The 21,320-nt window shown below is 37.7% G+C and overlaps 1 protein-coding gene across 3 annotated transcripts in view; it reads right to left on the bottom strand.

Annotated features, from left to right (window-relative positions):
* Positions 1-21,320, bottom strand: part of UVRAG (UV radiation resistance associated) — a 330,550-nt gene that overhangs the window by 19,757 nt on the left and 289,473 nt on the right. For 2 of the 3 annotated variants that reach the window (XM_079105194.1, XM_079105195.1), the window contains one exon: positions 10,752-10,843. The exons of the other annotated variant lie outside the window; for it this stretch is intronic. In XM_079105194.1, the coding sequence (XP_078961320.1) occupies positions 10,752-10,843 (92 nt within the window). The remainder of the gene's footprint in view (positions 1-10,751; positions 10,844-21,320) is intronic. 3 annotated transcript variants of the gene reach the window in all.

Below are 21,320 nucleotides of genomic sequence, written 5' to 3'. Positions count from 1 at the left end.
AGGCTGGCCTCAAACTTGTGAACATCTTGCTTCAGGCTCCCAAGTTGCTGGGATTACAGGTATGTACCACCACACCCAGCTGTCTATCTATCTGTAAGATGACCATAGATTTTACAGAAAGAACAAGACCCCCATAACAAAGAATGGAACTATTTAAAAAATAGCAGACGGTAACTATGATTCATTTACTCATTTGCATAGGCTATTCTAGTAGTGGAACTCACCAGAGTAAAGAACTGAGATCAGAAATGGGTGTGTTATGCCTGGGGTCAGTTGAGACATGGAGAGTGGTGGAGAGACATAATTGAGGCACTGTCTCAGGACTTGGACGCCAGGGCCTTTTGCACAGCCTGTTCACAGCAACCACAGCACATTGTCTCTACAACTCAGTGCTGAACTGATCGGCTCATTGCAGCCATCAGCTGCAGCTCACTGCACATTCTTCCTTGACCATAACTCAGCACTGGCAGCAGCTGTGCATGTGCAGGTCAGTCTGAGTCTTGGACTACTTCACAGTCAGTAGGAAAAGAAAGACAAGTGGGATGTGTAAGCGGAATTCTGGTGACATTAACCAAGTGTTCAAGAGCAGTCTCTGAGCTGAAATTCTGCTCTTCAAAGTTGTGTTGCTTGGCAGTTATGACTGGGTTTGTGATCCTAGGGTGAGAAAATGGGGATTTCTTTTGGAAAGAGCTGGCATAGATCACTGAGAACTGTTCCCATGCAACTATGTTCATGAGAAAAAAAGGGTTTGTTTTAGGATTAATCAGTAGATTCTTCTAATATTAGTTAAGAATTCTGTAATGTGCAAGAAAAAAAATCACTTCATTAATTTTTTTTTATCACAGTTTTTTCTTTACAAAGTAAAACAAAACAAGCTCTCACATAACTTTGAAGCTTACCATAAGGAGGAATTCAGTGAATGCACTGATCCTCAGCCAGTATGAAATTCTGGACACCAAAAGAACAGACAGCACTGTGCTTCCACAGGGACCAATCTGAATGGCAACAACCACACAGAAAATGGGAGTGTTTCCTTTTACAAAAGATGTAAGTGCCTCCCTCAGGAGTGTGAGTTTTTTTACCCTTTGCCCTAAGGAGCATGGCTTGGGAGGTAACTCCTCAACCCCAGGCTGCTCTTAGAAGTTCTCAGATTTCCTGAGGCTAACAGAGCTTGTTCGGCTTTGTTTAGATTTGTGACTTCCAGCCTGGCATCCTGCAGTGGTCCTGACTTGGAACCACCATGGAGCAATCATTTTCCCAGTCCTTTGCATCCACCTTCATGGCCTATATGTCACTGGAGTACCATAAAGTGGTCATTACTGTTCATTCTGTGTTAATGTGCTTGGCACAGGTGGCACAGAAGGACACTATTCAAATGTGTAAGTGTGGGGCTTAATGGGTTTGCTACATCAGTGCCAGGAGACCTAGATTTTTGTTTTATTGCTATAGGCTCATGGGTCATCCATATTCAGCAAGTCATTTAATTTTTCTGTGCCTTAGAACTGAGAGTTGCTGGAAATCATAGTGTTATAGGAGGGGAAGGCAGTTGGGTTGCAATGAGAAAGCATTTCTATGTAAATATTTTGGGTAAAATGTCTAACGATCTCTCAGAAGAAAGGGGCCTAATCTTCAAGGTTCTAGTAGTTGTGAATTGTTTCTCATTATAAATACATATTTTTTTCTAATTCTGTATTTGTTATTTTATATTCTTTTTCTTAAAAAGGGCTGCCAAATTGTATAAACCTTCTCAAAACCCAGTTTCTTCCATTCTTAAAAAGAATGCACACACTAGCCCCGGGGGGTCTGTTCTTTGCCAATAAAGTTGTTGTGCCTTTTCTTAAATTGTTCTCTGTCTATGAGGAAAGGGTGGCAGGGCACACTCTAGAGAGAGGCAACAGCAAGTGGGATGACTCGGACAGAAATGAGCTTGTTCAGAGACTTCCGGTACATCAGAGTGGAGAGAGTGGTATCAGATGAGACAGGGACCAGGTAGACCAGAAAAGAAGTTGAATTTTATTCTAAGATATATCCATGGAAGATGCAGAGTGACCACATTATAGCTAGAATTTGAACTATCATGTTGGCTAGTAATGAGAATGGACAGTAGGAGGACAAGAATAAAATCAGAAACATAAGTTACACCCACACAGCTGTCTGGTTTAAAAAAGGTGAGGGTGGCAACAGTAGAGATGGTATGATATGGTCAGATTGATGCGGACATGAAAAAACCGGTTTGCTGATGCATTAGACTGGATATGGTGGGAGTAAAGAAGAAAATCAAGGATGATTTTTCAGTTGGAGCGACTGGGTAGATGAGGTGTGATCTGCTGAAAGGAAGAAGACTGGCAGAAAGATGGTTTTAAACATATTGAGGCTGATGACTGTGATACTCCAAGGGACAGGTTCTGGTGGGTCTCTGGCTATCCAGAGTTTGCAGGAGAGGTTTACACTGGGAATATAACTTTAGGATTCATAAGCATATTGTAGATGTATTTTAAAACTATGGAGATGAGAACACATGAGAACAGAGCAAAAAGAGAAAAAGTAGAGAACGTAAGGTGGAACCAGGGAGAACTCCCTACATTTAATAATCAATGTGCAGAAGAGAGAAAGAGAAGCTAGAGGAGGGGAAACCAAGAAAGGACAATGTTCCTAAAAGACAGGAATGGCCAGCAAGGCTGAAGGCCACTGAGATGCCAAAAGGGATAAGAACAGAAAAGTGACCTTTGGGTCTGGCAACACAGTTCAGCAGGCACCTAGCTGGATGAAAGGAATTTCAGCATACTGATAGAACAGGAAATCAGATTGGAGTGAGTTAATGAGGAATTGAACATAAACATAACAAAACATAAACAGATCTGTAATCATTACAGAAATTAAATCTGTAGTTAAAAATCAACATTCTCCCCCTCAACAAACAGAAACTACTGGGTTTTTGCTAAGCTCTATCAGACCTTCAAGATATAGATAATTCCTATCATATATAAACTGTTCCAGAGCATGGAGGAGAAAAAGAGCCTCAATTTATTCTATGGGGTTGTTAAAATCTCATCATGTTTAGTCAGGTTGTAATCCAAATCAGACGAGGATGTTAAGAGAAGGAAAAATTATAGGCCAGTCTCGTTTTAGTCCACAGATGTAGACATTCTAAAAAATTAGCAAACTAATCTGATAATGCAGAAAAAGTAACACATCATGACTAAGGAGGGTTCATACTACGAGGTGAAGATGTTTTAACATTAGAAAATACATATTAAAGGAGAAAAAAATAAATATAGTATTCTCTCAACAGATTCAGAATAAGCATTTGGTAAAATCCCAAATACACAAATTCATGATTTAAAGACAACTCCTAGCAAGCTGGGAACAGAAAGAAACCTCCTTGCTCTGAAGACAGGTTTCTACCCAGACCTGCAATAAATATAATCCTAATGATAGAAATTTAGGAGCTTTTTCTTTAAAGTCAGGAACAAGACAAGAATATTCACTCTAGTTGCTCCTATTTCATATAAATTGTAAGACAAAAAAAGTAATAAAATCTGTGAAAATAGAAACAACATTATCCACTGAAATTATAATTATATATAGAGACAATTTAAGCGGCTCTAAGATAAACCACTGTAGTTAGTGCTAGTAAGGCTGACTGAATTGTCCAAATTAAAAAAAAAAAAATGAAAAGGTTGACTGAATTGTCCAAATAAAAAAATCAGTAGTATACCTGTATACCAGTCAAAAAGAGGTTGAATACTGTAATAAAAAATTTATGACAGTAACCCAAACTGTAAGCTACCTAAGTACATAGTGAAAAATTAATAAGACTTTGTGAAGAAAATTATAAAATGTCACCGCAGTATGTTAAAAAAAAATTTGGGTTCATAGAAAGTCTGAATATTACAAAGTAACTGAATCACTCAAATAAGATTCTAAAATCAAAAAAGTCAAGAGTTTTGAATTTTGTTTATTTTTTCAAAGAACCAACTATTTATTTTGTTAATTTTTCCGATTATTTCTTTTGTTTCAATTTCGTTGATTTCGGCTCTGATTTTAACTATTTCCTGTCTTCTACTACTTTTGGTGTTGGTCTGCTCTGCTTTTTCTAGGGCTTTGAGCTGTAGTGTTAAGTCGTTTATTTGTTGATTTCTACTTCTTTTGTTGAATGCACCCCATGAAATAAATCTTCCTCTAAGTACTGCTTTCATAGTGTCCCAGAGATTTTGATATGATGTGTCTTTGTTCTCGTTTACTTCTAAGAATTTTTTTATTTCCCTCCTGATGTCTTCTGTTATCCATTCATCATAATAGTGTATTATTTAATCTCCAGGTATTGGAGAAGTTTCTGTTTTTTATTCTGTCATTTATTTCTAATTTCAATCCATTATGATCTGATAGAGTACAAGGTAGTATCTCTATCTTGTATTTGTTAACAGTAGCTTTGTGGCATAAGACATGGTCTATTTTAGAGAAGGATCCATGTGCTGCTGAGAAGAAAGTGTATTTGTTCTTTGTTGGATGGTATGTTCTATATAAGTTGGTTAAGTCTAAATTGTTGATTGTGTTATTGAGATCTATGGTTTCTTTATTCAATTTTTGTTTGGACGATCTATCCAGTGATGAGAGAGGTGTGTTAAAATCGCCTAGTATTATTGTGTTGTGGTCTATTTGATTTCTGGAATTGAGAAGGATTTGTTTGACGTACATGGATGCGCCAATGTTCGGAGCATAGATATTTATGATTGTTATGTCTTGCTGATTTATGCTTCCCTTAAGCAGTATGTAATGTCCTTCTTTATCCCTTCTGACTAGTTTTGGCTTGAAGTCCACATTATCTGAAATGAGGATGGATACTCCAGCTTTTTTGCTGTGTCCGTGTGCATGGTATGTTTTTTCCCATCCTTTCACCTTTAGTCTATGGGTATCTCTTTCTATGAGATGAGTCTCTTGCAGGCAGCAAATTGTTGGATTTTTCTTTTTAATCCATTCTGCCAGTCTATGTCTTTTGATTGATGAGTTCAGGCCATTAAAAATTGATAAACCCTTAGCCACACTAACAAAGAGAAAGAGGGAGAAAACTCAAATTACTAAAATTCGGAATGAACAAGGAAATATCACAACAGACACGAGTGAAATACAAAACATAATTAGAAGTTATTTTGAAAATCTATACTCCAACAAAACAGAAAACCTCGAAGACATCAACAAGTTTCTAGAGACATATGAATTACCTAAACTGAACGAGGAGGACATACACAATTTAAATAAATCAATTTCAAGCAATGAAATAGAAGAGGTCATCAAAAGCCTACCAACAAAGAAAAGTCCGGGACCAGATGGATTCTCAGCCGAGTTCTACAAAACCTTTAAAGAAGAGCTCATTCCAATACTTCTCAAAGTTTTCCATAAACTAGAAGAGGAGGGAACCCTCCCGAACTCATTCTATGAAGCCAATATCACCCTGATACCTAAACCAGACAGAGACACATCAAGGAAAGAAAATTTCAGACCAATATCCTTAATGAACATCAATGCAAAAATTCTCAACAAAATTTTAGCAAATCGCATACAAAAATATATTAAAAAGATAGTGCACCACAATCAAGTGGGTTTTATCCCAGGGATGCAAGGTTGGTTCAACATCTGGAAATCAATAAATGTCATTCACCATATCAACAGACTAAAAGTTAAGAATCACATGATTATTTCAATAGATGCAGAAAAAGCATTCGATAATATACAGCATCCCTTCATGCTCAAAACACTAGAGAAAATCGGGGTAGTGGGAACATTCCTTAACATTGTAAAGGCCATCTACGCTAAGCCCATGGCCAATATCATTCTAAATGTTGAAAAACTGAAAGCATTCCCCCTAAAAACTGGAACAAGGCAGGGATGCCCTCTTTCACCACTTCTACTCAATATTGTTCTCGAGACTCTAGCCAGAGCAATTAGACAAGCCAAAGAAATTAAAGGGATACGAATGTTCACTGATGACATGATTATATATTTAGAGGAACCTGGAAATTCCACCAGAAAACTCTTAGAACTCATAAGTGAATTCAGTAAAGTAGCAGGTTACAAGATCAATGCTCATAAATCCAATGCATTCTTATACATAAGTGATGAATCTTCAGAAAGAGAAATTAGGAAAACTACCCCATTCACAATAGCATCGAAAAAAATAAAATACTTGGCAATCAATCTCACAAAAGAGGTGAAATACCTCTACAATGAGAACTACAGAACACTAAAGAAAGAAATTAAAGAAAACCTTAGAAGATGGAAAGATCTCCCATGTTCTTGGATAGGCAGAATTAATACTGTCAAAATGGCCATACTACCAAAAGTGCTATACAGATTCAATGCAATTCCAATTAAAATCCCCAATGGTGTACCTTACAGAAATAGAGCAAGCAATTATGAAATTCATCTGGAAAAATAAGAAACCCAGAATAGCTAAAGCAATTCTCAGTAGAAAGAGCGAAGCAGAGGGTATCGCAATACCAGATCTTCAACTCTATTACAAAGCAATAGTAACAAAAATGGCATGGTATTGGTACCAAAATAGACAGTAGATCAATGGTACAGAATAGAGGACATGGACACAAACCCAAATAAATACAATTTTCTCATACTAGACAAAGGTGCCAAAAATATGCAATGGAGAAAAGATAGCCTCTTCAACAAATGGTGCTGGGAAAACTGGAAATCCATATGCAACAGAATGAAATTAAACCCCTATCTCTCACCCTGCATAAAACTCAACTCAAAATGGATCAAGGACCTCGGAATCAGACCAGAGACCCTACATCTTATAGAAGAAAAAGTAGGTCCAAACCTTCAACTTGTTGGCTTAGGATCAGACTTCCTTAACAGGACTCCCATAGCCCAAGAAATAAAAGCAAGAATCAACAACTGGGATAGATTCAAACTAAAGAGCTTTCTCTCAGCAAAGGAAACTATAAGTAATGTGAGGAGAGAGCCTACAGAGTGGGAGAATATCTTTGCCACTCATACTTCAGATAGAGCGCTAATTTCCAGAATATATAAAGAACTCAAAAAACTCTACACCAAGAATACAAATAATCCAATCAACAAATGGGCTAAGGAAATGAACAGACACTTCACAGAAGAAGATCTACAAGCAATCAACAGATATTTGAAAAAATGTTCAACATCTCTAATAAGAGAAATGCAAATCAAAACTACCCTAAGATTTCATCTCACCCCAATTAGAATGGCGATTACCAAGAACGCAAGCAACAATAGGTGTTGGCGAGGATGTGGAGGAAAAGGTACACTCATACATTGCTGGTGGGGTTGCAAATTAGTGCAGCCACTCTGGAAAGCAGTATGGAGATTCCTCAGAAAGCTTGGAATGGAACCACCATTTGACCCAGCTATCCCACTCCTTGGCCTATACCCAAATGACTTAAAATCAGCATACTACAGAGATACAGCCATATCAATTGTTCATAGCTGCTCAGTTCACTATAGCCAGATTGTGGAACCAACCTAGATGCCCTTCAGTTGATGAATGGATAAAGAAACTGTGGCATATATATACAATGGAATATTACTGTGCCATGAAGAATGATAAAATTATGGCATTTGCAGGCAAATGGATGAAATTGGAGGATATCATGCTAAGTGAGATAAGCCAACAAAAAACTAAAGGACGAATGATCTCGCTGATAAGCGGATGAGGACATATAAGGGGGGGGTGTGAGGGGTTAGTGTTAGGTTTAGGGTTAGGGATAAGGAGGGTGGTAAGAATGGAGAAAGGAAGGACTGTATAGAGGGAAAAGAGGGGTGGGAGGAGTGGGGGGAAGGGAAAAAATAACAGAATGAATCAAACAGTATTGTCCTATGTAAATTTATGATTTTCAATTAAAATAAAAAAAATTGAAATCAGGATCTTGGAAGAGATATACGCACCCTCATGTTCATACAGCGTTTCTTGCAGTAGCTAAGATATGGAAGCAACCTAATGTCAATCAGTAGACGAATGGATTAAAAAAAAATGTGGTATACCTACAGTGGAATCTTAACAACCCTAAAAAAATAAAGAGATCCTATCATATGCAACATATGAACTTGGGGGACATTATGCTGCAGAAACAACCCAGTCACAGAAATAGAAATACTGTATGATTCCACTTATGTGAGATATCTCACAGAGTCAGATTCATAGAATCAGAGTGGAGTGGTGTTTATCAGGGGCAGGAGGGAGGTGGAAATGGGGAGTTGTTTGTGTCAGAGGAATAAATTCTTGAGAGATCTGTAAAAAAAAAAAAAAAAAAACAGAGTTTTGAAGAACCCTCTTAGGTAGGAGTGTCTCCCTGCTGGTTCTTCCTTCCTAGGAAGGGCTTGGCTGGGAACAGCACTCTGGCTTTCTCCACCCTCTTTCTCACTCAGAGAAGCACCTCTGGATTGGTACTTAGAGGGCCAAATGCAATCTGGACAGTCACTGCTCAGCCCTACCTGGGTCTCCTATTTCTGTAGGGAAATCTGTGGCTCTCCAGTTCATATTATGATGGGAGGGTAAGTTTAATTTTGAGTGATGTCTCTGTAAGCCCTTTTTATTACAGATCTAAAGCCACATTTTCCAAGCAGCTTTATCAGTAATAAAACTGACATTTTGATTGTATTAGCCTGTCTCTTGTATCCTCTCTCTCAAATGGTTCCAAATGTTGGAGGTGGGGGAAGCATGTTATTTATTGGGTATCCTCAAACCTAAACCAGACTTAGAGAAACTATATCTTATATAATTAAGAATGTGGCACTAGGCCATGGATAGACAAATGAAACAATGAAGCAGAGGACGGGGTCTGGAAACAGATCAATATATATGAGGAACCTGGTATATGAGAGGTGGCATTATCAACCAGAGGAGGAAAGGTGGACCATTCAATAAATGATACAGGGACAATTTGCTATCAGTACTAAGCAAGATTCATTTAAAACTGTTTCCCTCCAGAGTGCCTATCACAGAGCTTTACACAGAGATGGTGCTAAATAAATGTCTGCTAGCTCACTTTTGTTATAATTATTATCATTTTTATTTTCCATTTAAACTTGATTCCTTTGCTAGCTTCCTCAGGCATCTAGTTCCATATAAATGCCAAGTTTTGAAAATTATTTTGATATCTGAATAGATTTATTTAAACTGTCTATTTGCTTAACAGGAGTTCTACCTAAAGCCAGATGTCTAGAACTTATCATTTTAAGGATCATATGGAACAAAAATCAAAAATGTCAAAGTAAAGATCAACCACAGATGTCACTTTCTCATTATCTTCAAATCCTAGCTTTATGGCACAGGAGAAAATGGAACCAATGTTACACCTCCTTCCCCACAAACACATTTACCAACAAACATCTCACTGCATTCTCACAACACACTGGTGAGATGAGCAGGGCAGGGATTACAGGTGAGGAAATCAAGTTCAGAGAGGCAGAACTTCAAATCCACACAGCAGGTTATTTAGAAGAAGACCTGGGATCAGAAGCCATTACTCTTCACAAGAGACCAGGCTGTTCCACTAGTCTAACTCTCCAGGCCTAATTCCCAGGCACCTGATTCTATTATTGCCCATAGCCCCAGAATGCAAACTTTAGGAATTAATAAATAGCTAGAGTCTATAGCTTTCCATTTATTTTAGTCAAATAAGTCAATCTAATGTCTTCTTTGTATCAAACTTCCCTTTTCCCTTTCTCTTTTTAAAAGGGTCAAGTCTGTCTAGGCAAAGCAGGTTAAGCCATTATGTTCCATTGTCCTATTTTTGGAATACCTGTAAAAACTGAAATTGAGCAAAAAATATACCATATATCACTTATGGTAACTTTTTTTTTTTTTGGTATGGAAATTTAAACCAGGGGTGCTTAACCACTGAGCCACATCCTCAGGTCTTTTTATTTTTTATTTTGAGACAGGGTTTCACTAAGCTGCTCAGGGCCTCACTAAGTTGCTGAGGCTGGCTTTGAATTTGGAATACTCCTGCCTCAGCCTCCCAAGTTGTTGGAATTACAGATTGTGGCAGCTTCCACTTATGGTAACTTCAAAGTAAATATTCATGTTGCGAGAGTTCAGTCTTTTGAGAAAAGTAATAGGTGAGTGATTAATAATATTCACTAATATTATTCATGACATGATTAATAATATTAATAATAAATTATATAATAAACTCTAGATTATGACTTCCATCCTATTTTAGTGCACCTATGTCAATGTCACTGAAATATTTGCAGAACTGAAATTGGGATTTAATAGGTTAGAGCAGCTTGCCTTCATAGACACTGACACCAAACATATGACACATTTTAGCATATACTGGTCTCAGATGAGGTCCTGACAACCAGACCTACTCCTCACCGGCTTTTCTCCCCTAACTTTCATAGCCACTGACCCTGATAGTCACTTGACAGACATGTTCTTAGTGTGCTCTTCAGAAAAGTCCTAGGGGTCTGTGTCTCCCTTCCATGAACCACACTGGCTGTCCTCCAGGCCTGCCTCAGCAGTGCACTGTCCTCACAATAGTACTGGGCCACTTCTTCCCCAGAGGGTGCCTCACCCTCCTTAGCCAGACTGGAGCTTATTTAGCTCTTCTCAGGTGGGATGGCTGCCTTTTTCTTCAGATACCTCACAGCAGAAGAAAACCCAGAAGGCAGGTGTGGAGCAATGTGGAAGTCAGGAAAAGTTTTTCAGGTTTGTTTTCCATATTATAGTTTCCATTGTCAGAGATAAAGATACTTACCACCTGACCATTAATCCATGCTCCATGAAGTTTTTCAGGTTAGGAAGGGTTTGCCTCAAGTCTGGGGTCCCTAGTCCATGTTGATATCTTAGCTGCAAAGGCAGAAGAAGAATTAAGATATTTTGGCAGATTCTAGGCAATGCTTCAGAAAAAAATACTCGAGTAACTTTTAGAATTCTGAAAGAGGAAATGTAAATGTATGATCCCAATAACAACCACACCGTTGAGGTGGTATTTAATATTCCTTTTATCTATGGATCCCTTGTACTCTAAACTTGGAGAAGACTAAGTGGCCAGCTGGGGAAGAAGGATATTTAAGACTGCTGTTATCTAGCCTTCTTTTCTACTTTAGACCTGGGTATTGCTAACACCAACTCCAAGGACGCAAACCATGAAGCCAGTGTTTCATCACAGATACTGGCAGCTTGCCTTTTGAGTGGCCCTTCCTTCTGAATAAACAAGGGTAAGGATCATCTTGCATTCATCTCTAATTCAAGGGTCTGGCACACTGCGGGTGCACATTCAATGTTCATTAAACAAACGAATAGCAAGTCATTCTGACAGCGGCTGTGCTTATATGTCTCTTGAGTCTCCAACTCTCTTTTTTGTCCAGAACCAGAGCACAGAGCTGGAGGGCTAGCCTGAGGAAACCACTGGCTTGTGGGCTAGATCTGCCCTTTGCTGGATTTATTTCTGCCACAGGTGATTTCTAAAATTGTACCGTAGATAACTTGCTAAATGTTTTCACTGCCTTCTTTCACTGTCTCTGAAAACCATCATTTAGTTCCTTAACTGACCACATAGATGTGTATATTCACACATATGTTCATCTGCATCTCAGGTACACAGAAAATGGACAACACACTCTTACAAAAAATGTTTTATTCAAATAACAATATATATGAAGAAAGTTCATAAACTTTAGAAACTGTACTGATAGACAATGTGAAGAAGCATCGTTCTAAGGTTTTGTCAGTACTTTGTGACAAGTAAAATTTTCTCCTCTTCAAAAAGAAAGCCATTTTAACAACGAATCCCACTATTATATACAATTATAATGCTCCAATGAAAATAAATAATAAAAATAAAATCATTACCCAGAAGAGTAAATTTTTTTTTTTTTTTTTTTTTGGTACTGAGGATTGAACCCAGGGGTGATTAACCACTGAGTCACATCTCCAGCCCTTTTTATGTCTTATTTTGAGACAGGCTCTTGCTAAGTTGCTTAGGGCCTCACTAAATTGCTGAGGCTAGTTTTGAACTTATGATCCTCCTGCCTCAGTCTCCTGAGTTGCTGGGATTATAGGCATGTGCCACCATGCCCGGATCATTTTTCTTTTGCTTGTATTCAGTTGATTTTTCTCTGTGAGTGTGTGACACTTAACAGAGGAAAAGTTTACTCTCACTAGTATGGAGCTTTTTAAGGAAAACTCCAAAACATAACAGGGTCCCCAGAATGGGCTGAATGAACACACACATAAACTAAAAAGTAGTCTGAATATTATTTAAGCCAGTCTTTTCCCTTCTGCAGATGGGGAAACTAAAGCCCAGAAAGGGGAAGTGAATTCTCTAGGGCCACAGGCTGGACGGCACAGATATAAGCAGTTAGGGCCTCCTGTTCACAAACCATGCTATTCCACCACCACCCCAAAGTCTGAGAAGAAAATTGCTAACAGTACTTGAGAAGACAGAGGGAAAATATTCTTTCTCTTTTACAAACCTAGCTTGGTGACCTAAATCACCTCCTGGATTTGCTGACCTTGAATTGTAAGATCAACCCCATATTAAATGACATCATTTCTTGTATTAATATAAAGGCATTTTTCCATACATTGATAAAAGCAAAATGGCTGATATCCCAATATGACATTCCTGAATTCACTGTTTCAATAAAAAAGTGAAATTGTTTACACATGGCATGAAAATTTCACCTGTGATTCATACTGAAAAATATTAAATATAAAAAAAAAACCCCATACCGAAATAACACCAAGCTATGTGTCTCTGAGCCAGTACACAGTCAATTGCCTGCCTCAGGCGCCACAATGGAAGGTGGTTGTTGAATTCTTTTCAGAGACCACAGTGAAAATGTCTAAGTCTGACTTCAGCCAAAAATGGAAAATGTAGGAACTTCAAGCCTCCACCCAGGTCTTAACTCTTTAATTACTGTATAGCACTATCTTTTATCATTTTCTCTTAGGATTTTATAGCTTAAAGAGACCCTGGAGATCATCTTTCCAACTTTTGTACTTCGGTAAACGAAGAAACGATGTCTCAAGGTATATGCCCTGCCCAAACTCACAGAGCTGATGAAGGCCAAAGCCAAGGCTATCACCTCTTAATTACAGTTCCAAATTCTTTCTACCATTTCATCTTTTCAGTTTTCAACATAGAGAATTAAAAGAGAAATGCACCCATAATATAAATTTAATTTTTATTAATAAAATACATGGACTGTTTAAGAAATCTAGACATAAGGTTTATGTGTTTTCCTTTCATCTTTCTAGATATGTTCATATTAATGTTTTTATTCCACCCACTTCAGGCTTTGTCAACTGTGTTTCCACCATAAAAGATGAGAATTTAGGCTCTTATGCCACTCTTTTCTCACATGTTTTATCCTCTTTTCCATTCATTATCTGATTTTTTTAATTAAAGGATGAGAATTTGACTCTCTACCCTCCCACACATACTTCCCCTCCTCAATATATTCAATATCACATCTTTTGTTAAATTAATATTTAGTGCTCACTTTATTATACTTACACAAATACTGTTCATCACTGAGCCATGTAATGTACTATTCCTTTCCTGTACTTTGTTGTTTGTTTTTCTGGTAGTGATCACTGCCATTTTTTTCTCCAATTGTTGAATTTTTCTGTGGACCTATGGCTACATATTCCCCAAACACTGACAAAACCTTAATACTCTTCACTTGATTGAATATACCACATAATCTCTCAAGTCCACTTCTCCCCTTAGAGATATATCTCCTGAAAGCTGGGTGGGTCACTTCACTTCTTAAAGAGTTTCATTTTCTTTATTTGTAAAATGTGGATGTTATTTGTCTTGCCCATCTTAAATAAGATAAATAGTTTCCCAAGTAACATCTGGTACATATCAGTGCTCACTGCACAATATTTACTATCATTATTAATACACATATACTCACTTTCATCACAGCATCTACTACTAGGCTAGGTTGGCTTAAAAGTGGTACTCAATAATAACTTATTATTTAACTAATCAGAAAGGGAATCAGAAAAAGATGAAGAAATGAGTTACTATGAATCAAAGAGAAAAATCTTGCACATACTGCTCACTACTTTTCAAATTTTACTAAGCCTCTGACTGGAGAGGCAGCAATAAATACACACACACACGTCAATGTCTTCAAAATAATTACACAGTGAATGGAAAGACTGACATATGCTGTGTGTGGTCAGAAGACCTGGGTGATAGACCGGGCTCTACTTTAAGGACATGTGCAAATTCCTTTCTTGTTTGGGTTAGTCAAATAATTTTCCAACTTTTTAAAATTAAATAATCTTTAACAAGTTACCCTGGTAAGGTATTATCAAAAACAGAAAAGAAAAGAAGGATCCAAGCCAAGGAGAACAGGTCAAGGTTAGGGAAAAAGGGAGAAAGAACTACATTCATTACATTCCTACATGTCCTATTTATTCATTCGATAAATATTGTTGAGTGTCCCCTAGGCAAGGCAGTGTAATCAGCTTTTTGTATTTGGAACCAAAGACCTGGACTGAGCCTGTTCTCACCACATAATACCTTGAGCTTGTTGTATAACCAGTTGGTGTCTTCTCTAAAAAACAATGTTTGTCTCATAAAATTGTTGTGGAGTTTAATTAGAATTTTTGTAGAGAAAGGAAGCTCCTAAGGACTGACTTTTAGAGGATACTGGTTAAAACTTCGGGGTCTAGAGTGCTAAGCTGAAGCAGAACTGACACCAGGGCTTTAAGAAGGAGAGTGAAAGAGGAAAACAACTCTAGAGGCGGCTGTGAAGGACAGGTTAAAAGATGTTCTCTTTCCTCTAAGGGATCTTAACTTGGCTTCCATCAAAACCTGCCCTTAGCAACTATGGTCAGTATCACACTTTGGTAAGCATGGGTCCTTCTGCCTTCTCTTCTGATGGCGAGGCAGATGCCAAGAAACCAAGGCAAATAAAACACTGCTTTGGGTCTAACTGCCTCAAATTAGCTTCTGAAATAAACACCTTTTGCAACAACTTCCTATTACACCACCACCCAGAGTCTGAGTAGTTTTTAAGTGGAATTTTGGTTTCAATTAGCTTGGACTTCAACTTTACTCTGATTGGCTTAGGATTGCATGGAAGCAATTAAACTTTTGTTCAATTCAATGGCTGGTAGGCAACTAAGGCAAAACCTACATACATAAATTAGATGGGATAAATTTTATGAGACATAAATTAGATGGGAAGTGGGGAGAAGCAATGTTCACTGGTTTCCCTGCGAAGGGTAACAAATAGTACTGTCTACTTACTAGTAAAAGAAAATCCTCCCATTTACTAAAACGGCCAGAGGATCTAGCTTTATAGTTACGAGCATAAGCAGAAAGAAAGAAAATCAGAGCTAAGAGCACATTTAGACCACAACATACAACTAGCCATGACAGTTCCATTAAGTACCTTTTCTGTTTTCCTCTCCCACACCCTTTTCTGTATTTTTCTAAAGTCACATGCTGGTCTCATCCCAAATCACAATAGTTTTACTGTGAGTTTCACCAAAAAAACCAGATCAACTGAGATGTTAGAGCGATCATAATTTGAAATTAATTAGTTCATATGGCATGATAAATGTGATTACCTTGACTAGGAAAAACCACTGCAGCTCTGGAGATCATATTTAAAGGTAAAGCATGACTGTATTTCTGAGAAATAAATGCTGTCTTCTTGTACTCAGTATCCTATTGAGCTGAGAAGTTTTACTTTAATATCAAAGTGCTCAATTTTACTTTTATTTTTCAAACACAAATTTTCCAGGCCAGGAAAAGACTTTGGGGATTCAGGAATCATTTTGTCATTTAGGTTTTGGCAGAGGAAAATTTCACTTTAGACAATACACACACACACACACACACACACACACACACTCCCTTCAAACTACATTCATCTACACAAGGCCACTTATTGCATGGCTTATTAGTTCCATATGGAGCCTGAGCTGAACTGCATGATATGTTAGATACAAACCGTCTGTTACCGTGAGGGAATGTGGATTAATTCAATGCTTCAATGAAGGTTACTAAAAGATCAACACTTTCGTGATGGGATTACAATGAATTTGACTATAAAGAGAACTGGTCTAGAGAAATTGAAAAATAAGAAATTAAAAATGCACACATGCATCAAAGACTTAACTTTAGAGTTCTGGCTTAGGTAGTCAAAAATCTCTGTAGGGCTGGTTATCAATATTTCAATTCATTTTTAAACACTAAGGTTTCACTGAAAAAGAACTAGATTATGAGCTTTTAAAAAAGGGTACCACCATGTGAAAAATAAAATCTGCCTTCCTAGAAGAAACTAAAACTCTCTCAAAGATATGGGAAAGCTACTTAAAGAATAGTAATTATGAGCCACATGAAGTAGTGCACCCCTGTAATCCCAGTGGCTCAGGAGGCTGAAACAGGAGGATCGCAAATTTGAGGTCAGTCTCAGCAACTTAGTGAGAGCCTGTCTCAAAATCAGAAAAGTAAATAAATAAAAAGGGCTAGAGATGTACCTCTGTGGTTAAGCACCTCTGGGTTCAATTCCCAGTAACCTTCCCCCCCAAAATGAATATTTAATATGAGCAATAATGTTTCTTTTTTTTTGGGGGGGGGGTACCAGGGATTGAACTTGAGGACACTTGACCTCTGAGCCACATCCCCAGCCCTATTTTGTATTTTATTTAGAGATAGGGTCTCGATGAGTTGCTTAGTGCCTTGCTGTTGCTGAGGCTGGCTTTGAACTCACAATCCTCCTGCCTCAGCCTCCTGAGTCACTGATTATAGGCGTGTACCCCCATGCCTGGCTAATAGTGTTTCTTACAGTGAGTCACTGCTAAGGAAAAGTATAAAAATTTGATTATAAGCCTCTGGTTGTAAGAACACCTCAAATACATTCCCAACTCATTTGTAAACACATGCCAGTCTTTTCCAATATAGATACATTATCATGTAAACACTGGGCACAGATGAGGCTTACCATTCTGAGCTCTGAAGCTCAAAAGTCAAGTCTAAAAGCTCTACAGTCTAAGAAGTAGAAAAGCTTCAACTAGTCCTCTTTCCAGTCATCTTATCAATTGCTTTTGGAAGCATGGAATGAATATTAGAGTCCAATGGCACTTTGAAAGCATCTACCCACCTGCTTCATTTACCCTGTAAATGGAGAGGTTGAATGGTTTACCTAATGTTGAACAGGTTGTGTCCAGGAACTAGACTAGCTTGCTAAATTCTAACCATAGGTTCTTTTTAAAAATCATATGTTGCTTTGTTGTATTTATGAGACACAGTTTTTATTTAAGTCAAACTTACCCTTAAAACTCAGTCACATTAAAAACACTTTAATTATGATGGTGCTTTACTTCAGAATCTTACGTTGGCCAGAAGCGCCTGGGAGCACCATTAAAGCCACGCGACTGTGGAGTCCACCTGAGCTCTAAGTGAAGTCTCTATCGCTGCTGGGCCTTGTGAGTTGCTGAAGAGGGTCAGTAATGCATATTGCAAATGGACAAGTAAAGCAGAACTGAAAAACTGCCAAACACAGGTAAATCACAACCTTGGCAGCAGCTGCAGTCAATGATCTTCAAAGAAGAGTTATGATTTCTGGAGGCTAATGGCTAAACTTATGTAGGATCCACAAGAGTGGATATTCATGCTGTCCAGCAGGTCCAGCAGGCCCAACATTTGCTCCTGCCCTTTTGTTGACAGGCCTCTGCACCCTGATTTACCCCCAAACTATGCTGTATTGACATTTGACCCAATCAGACCAATCTGGATCCCTGGTTCCCTCTAGGGTTAAACCCTTACTCCTTATACTGAGCGAACTCAGCTTTTCTGCCTCCACTCATTGATGCAATTTTGGTGCAAAGAACTGTACATATTCTGATCAAGACTGCAGTCTAATAAAACAGAGACAGTTTTAGAATTGGAATCATAGAGTATATAGCCTCTTGAATTCTGCTTTCTCTCATGTATGTTTCTGAGATTCATCCAGGGTGCTGCATGTGTGAGTAGCTTGTCCTTTTTACTGCTAAGTAGTATTCCATTGTATGTTTATCTACAATCCAGGTGATGGGCACTTGAGTTGGTTCCTGTTTTGTGAATCTCATTTGTAAGATGCTATACATATGCTGGCTCAGGTTTTTGTGTGGGCTTGTATTTTTGTTTCTCTTGCACCAATACCCAGGAGTGGAATTGCTGGGTTCAATGGCAGATATATGGTGGACGGGAAAAAAAAAAAAGTTAAACTATTTATCATTCTATTTTGCATTCCCTGCTGTAATTATGAATGTTTGAGTTGCTCTGCATTGCTGTCAGCATGTGTTACTGTCATTTAAAAAATTTTTAACCATTCTAGTAGCTGCATGATATTATCTCATTGTGGATTTAATTTGCATGTCTCTAATGACTAATAACATTGAACATTTTTCATAGGCTTAGTTGCCATCTATATTTCTCTGGCCCTCCCTATAGTTTCTGTGAGCTACGTAATGATGAATATGAGTTACCTCTGATGATTACCTAATATCTTATTAATGTTAATATCTTCTAATTAGTAACCCTCTATTTAATACCATTAGTGCTATTTAATACCATTTCTGTTTAATCTAGCTAGAGCAGACTGTTGACTGCAATAACACAATCCTGTATGCAAAGAAGAGCCACAGGGAATTCCAATGTGTGGGGGGGAAAAAAAAGGAAGTACAATCATAACTGCAGAGATTCTCTCATAAATCTAAGTATCAAAGTTTTATTAGCATACAAATGAATTTAAATCTACTGTTAATAATCTGATTACACAAGAAACACAGAGGTCCACTCCAGCACCTCCCAAGCAACATACAGTGATCATAAATACCCGACATGATCATAAACAGAAATTATTCAATTCAACAAATTAAATACTTGAACAGTTTTTATGTGCGTGTACAAAGAACTGTACATTCAGAACAAGATTATAGTCTAATGCTGGTAGTAATGAAAGTAGATATGGAAATACATGTATGATACTGGTTTTGGTAGGGGAAATTGGGAAAATTTGAGGCTTAGAGATGAAGTTAAATGTCAGAGTTTGAATTTGCATCCCAGGCTTGTCTCAACCCTAATACTTTAAAGTCTAAATTATGTAAGAGTAATGATGATAGTGGCAATATCAATAGCAGATACTGTTTTTCTTTACCTATGATCTGTGCCAGACACAGAACTTGACTGTTTACTTATTTCATTTAATCTTCAAAATAACACTATGAGGTAGGTGGCATAATTCCCACTCTATGCATGACAAAGTTTAAAAGGTTAAAAGAGTGGTCTAGAATTTCCCAGTAGCAAAATAGGAGGACCTGAGGTTTGAATTCCACTGTGACAGTGTACATCACAGAACAGAATCTAAATATTGCTTACAAGCTGGTTAGAAAAGACCAACTTTTTTATTCCTCATTTATAATTCTAATACTTATAAAAAAGACCCTCAACTCTTTTTTTTTAAATCAGAGAAACCCATTCTTCTTTTGATTTTAGAAATTTGACAACAGTTTATATTTCTAGTCAGCCGTCATTCAGCTAAACTATACATACTTAGTTTTTTAAAATCGTAGCTTGTAAATCAATTCCTGCAGTAAGTGCTTCACTTGGAAAACAATTTTCCAGAATGCTCTCTTTTCTCATTAATGACTTTTTCCTTAAAAAATTAATTTTACTATAATAGCTACTTCATGACTTTAAAGTTGTTTTGAGGAATTCCTCTGACCTCACCTGAATTACAACAGAGTCTAAGTCCATGTGTATGTTATTTACTGTCTCTGGTTGATCATAAGTAAATGAAGCTTAAATAAAACCCCAAACCAGCAAGGAACATTGACACTGCCTGTCCAACTAAAACAATACTTTTTACAATTTGCTTTGGAATAATTTTAACCATTATTTGATCAAACAATTCATTTAATAAGAAGAAATTAATTTATTAGATACGTGTTTATATTAGTTAGCTTTCCATCACCATAACAATATTTTTGAGGGACTTAACTATTAAGGAAAAAAAGTTTATTTGGTTCATGGTTTTGGAAGTTCCAGCCTGTGACCAAGTGGCCTTCCTTCTTTGGGTCTCTGGTAAGGCAACATGTCATGGCCATTTGAGGGCACATCCTCAATGACTAATGAGGTCTTACAGGGCTCTGCCTCCTAAGGTTCTATTACCACCCAAAAGCACCACCCTGGGTTGGTGGCTTTAATTATGGACCTTTGGAGGACATTCATTGACCATGGCAATACTGAACACCAACCACTTGCAAGGTGTGCAAAGTATGATGGAGTTATCATAAAATGACTCAACCTTGAATACCACTCTGAAAGAAGTTCTTATGTACACAGTGATAATTAAGTGAAGTTATGGGGAAAGTATAAGAGAGTTTAAAGGGTGTGGGACTAGGCATGATTTATCCTTTTTATCCCCTGGTGTTTCTCCTCTGATTATTTTTGTAGCAAATGGAGATTACAAGGGTGGGCCTACCCTCATCACAACTGGTCTGAAGATGGAAGAGCCATATGAGAAGGAATGCGGATGGCCTCCAGGAGCAAAGAGTTCCCCCCCCCCCCCAAGCCCAGGAAGTAAGTGGGAATCTCAGACCTGTAGCTGAAACGAAATGGATTCTGCCAACAATTTAAATGAGTCTGGGAGTGGATTATTCCTAAGAGCATCCAGATAAGAGTTAAGTGTGACCAACACCTTGATTTTGGCCTTGTGAGACCCTGAGCAGAGAAACCAGCTGAGCCTACCCAGATTTCTGACTTGCAAAACTGTGAGATAAGCTGCTAAATTTGTGATAATCTGTTATAAAGCAAAAGACAACTAATACAGGCGAGAAAGATTACTTCTTTTTTTTTTTTACCTGAAGATATAAGGGGTAAATTCATGAGAAGATGGCTGGAGGAGTTCTTTTATGGACAGATAATATTCCGATGAAGGAAGACTGGGGGAAAGCCTTTCTGGAACTTTGTTCAACACTTCCAATAAACATTTCTGTGTATTTACTATATGCAGGCACAAAGGGCTTAGCTCTAAATAAGACAACTGAGGTTTTTAGTTAGTAAATAATATTTTTGAACATTCATTACAAACTAGAACATACTCTCTAATGGCTAATGTAAGTGTTCATGGGAAGGGTTACAAACATTGAATCATTCTCAACTCTATCTCCTTTTGGAAGTCTGAGTTCTTATTTCCCATTGCTTATAGTTTCCTAAAATATTCTTGAAGATTTTCATCAGGGTAAGCCATAAGCCAAATTTGGATGGTCAAGTTCATGGAAGACAGACTGAACAACTAAAAAGTAC

This window comes from Sciurus vulgaris (genome assembly GCF_902686455.1).
Source record: "Sciurus vulgaris genome assembly, chromosome: 11".
Lineage (NCBI taxonomy): Eukaryota > Metazoa > Chordata > Mammalia > Rodentia > Sciuridae > Sciurus > Sciurus vulgaris.
This window is presented reverse-complemented; position numbering and strand designations above follow the sequence as displayed.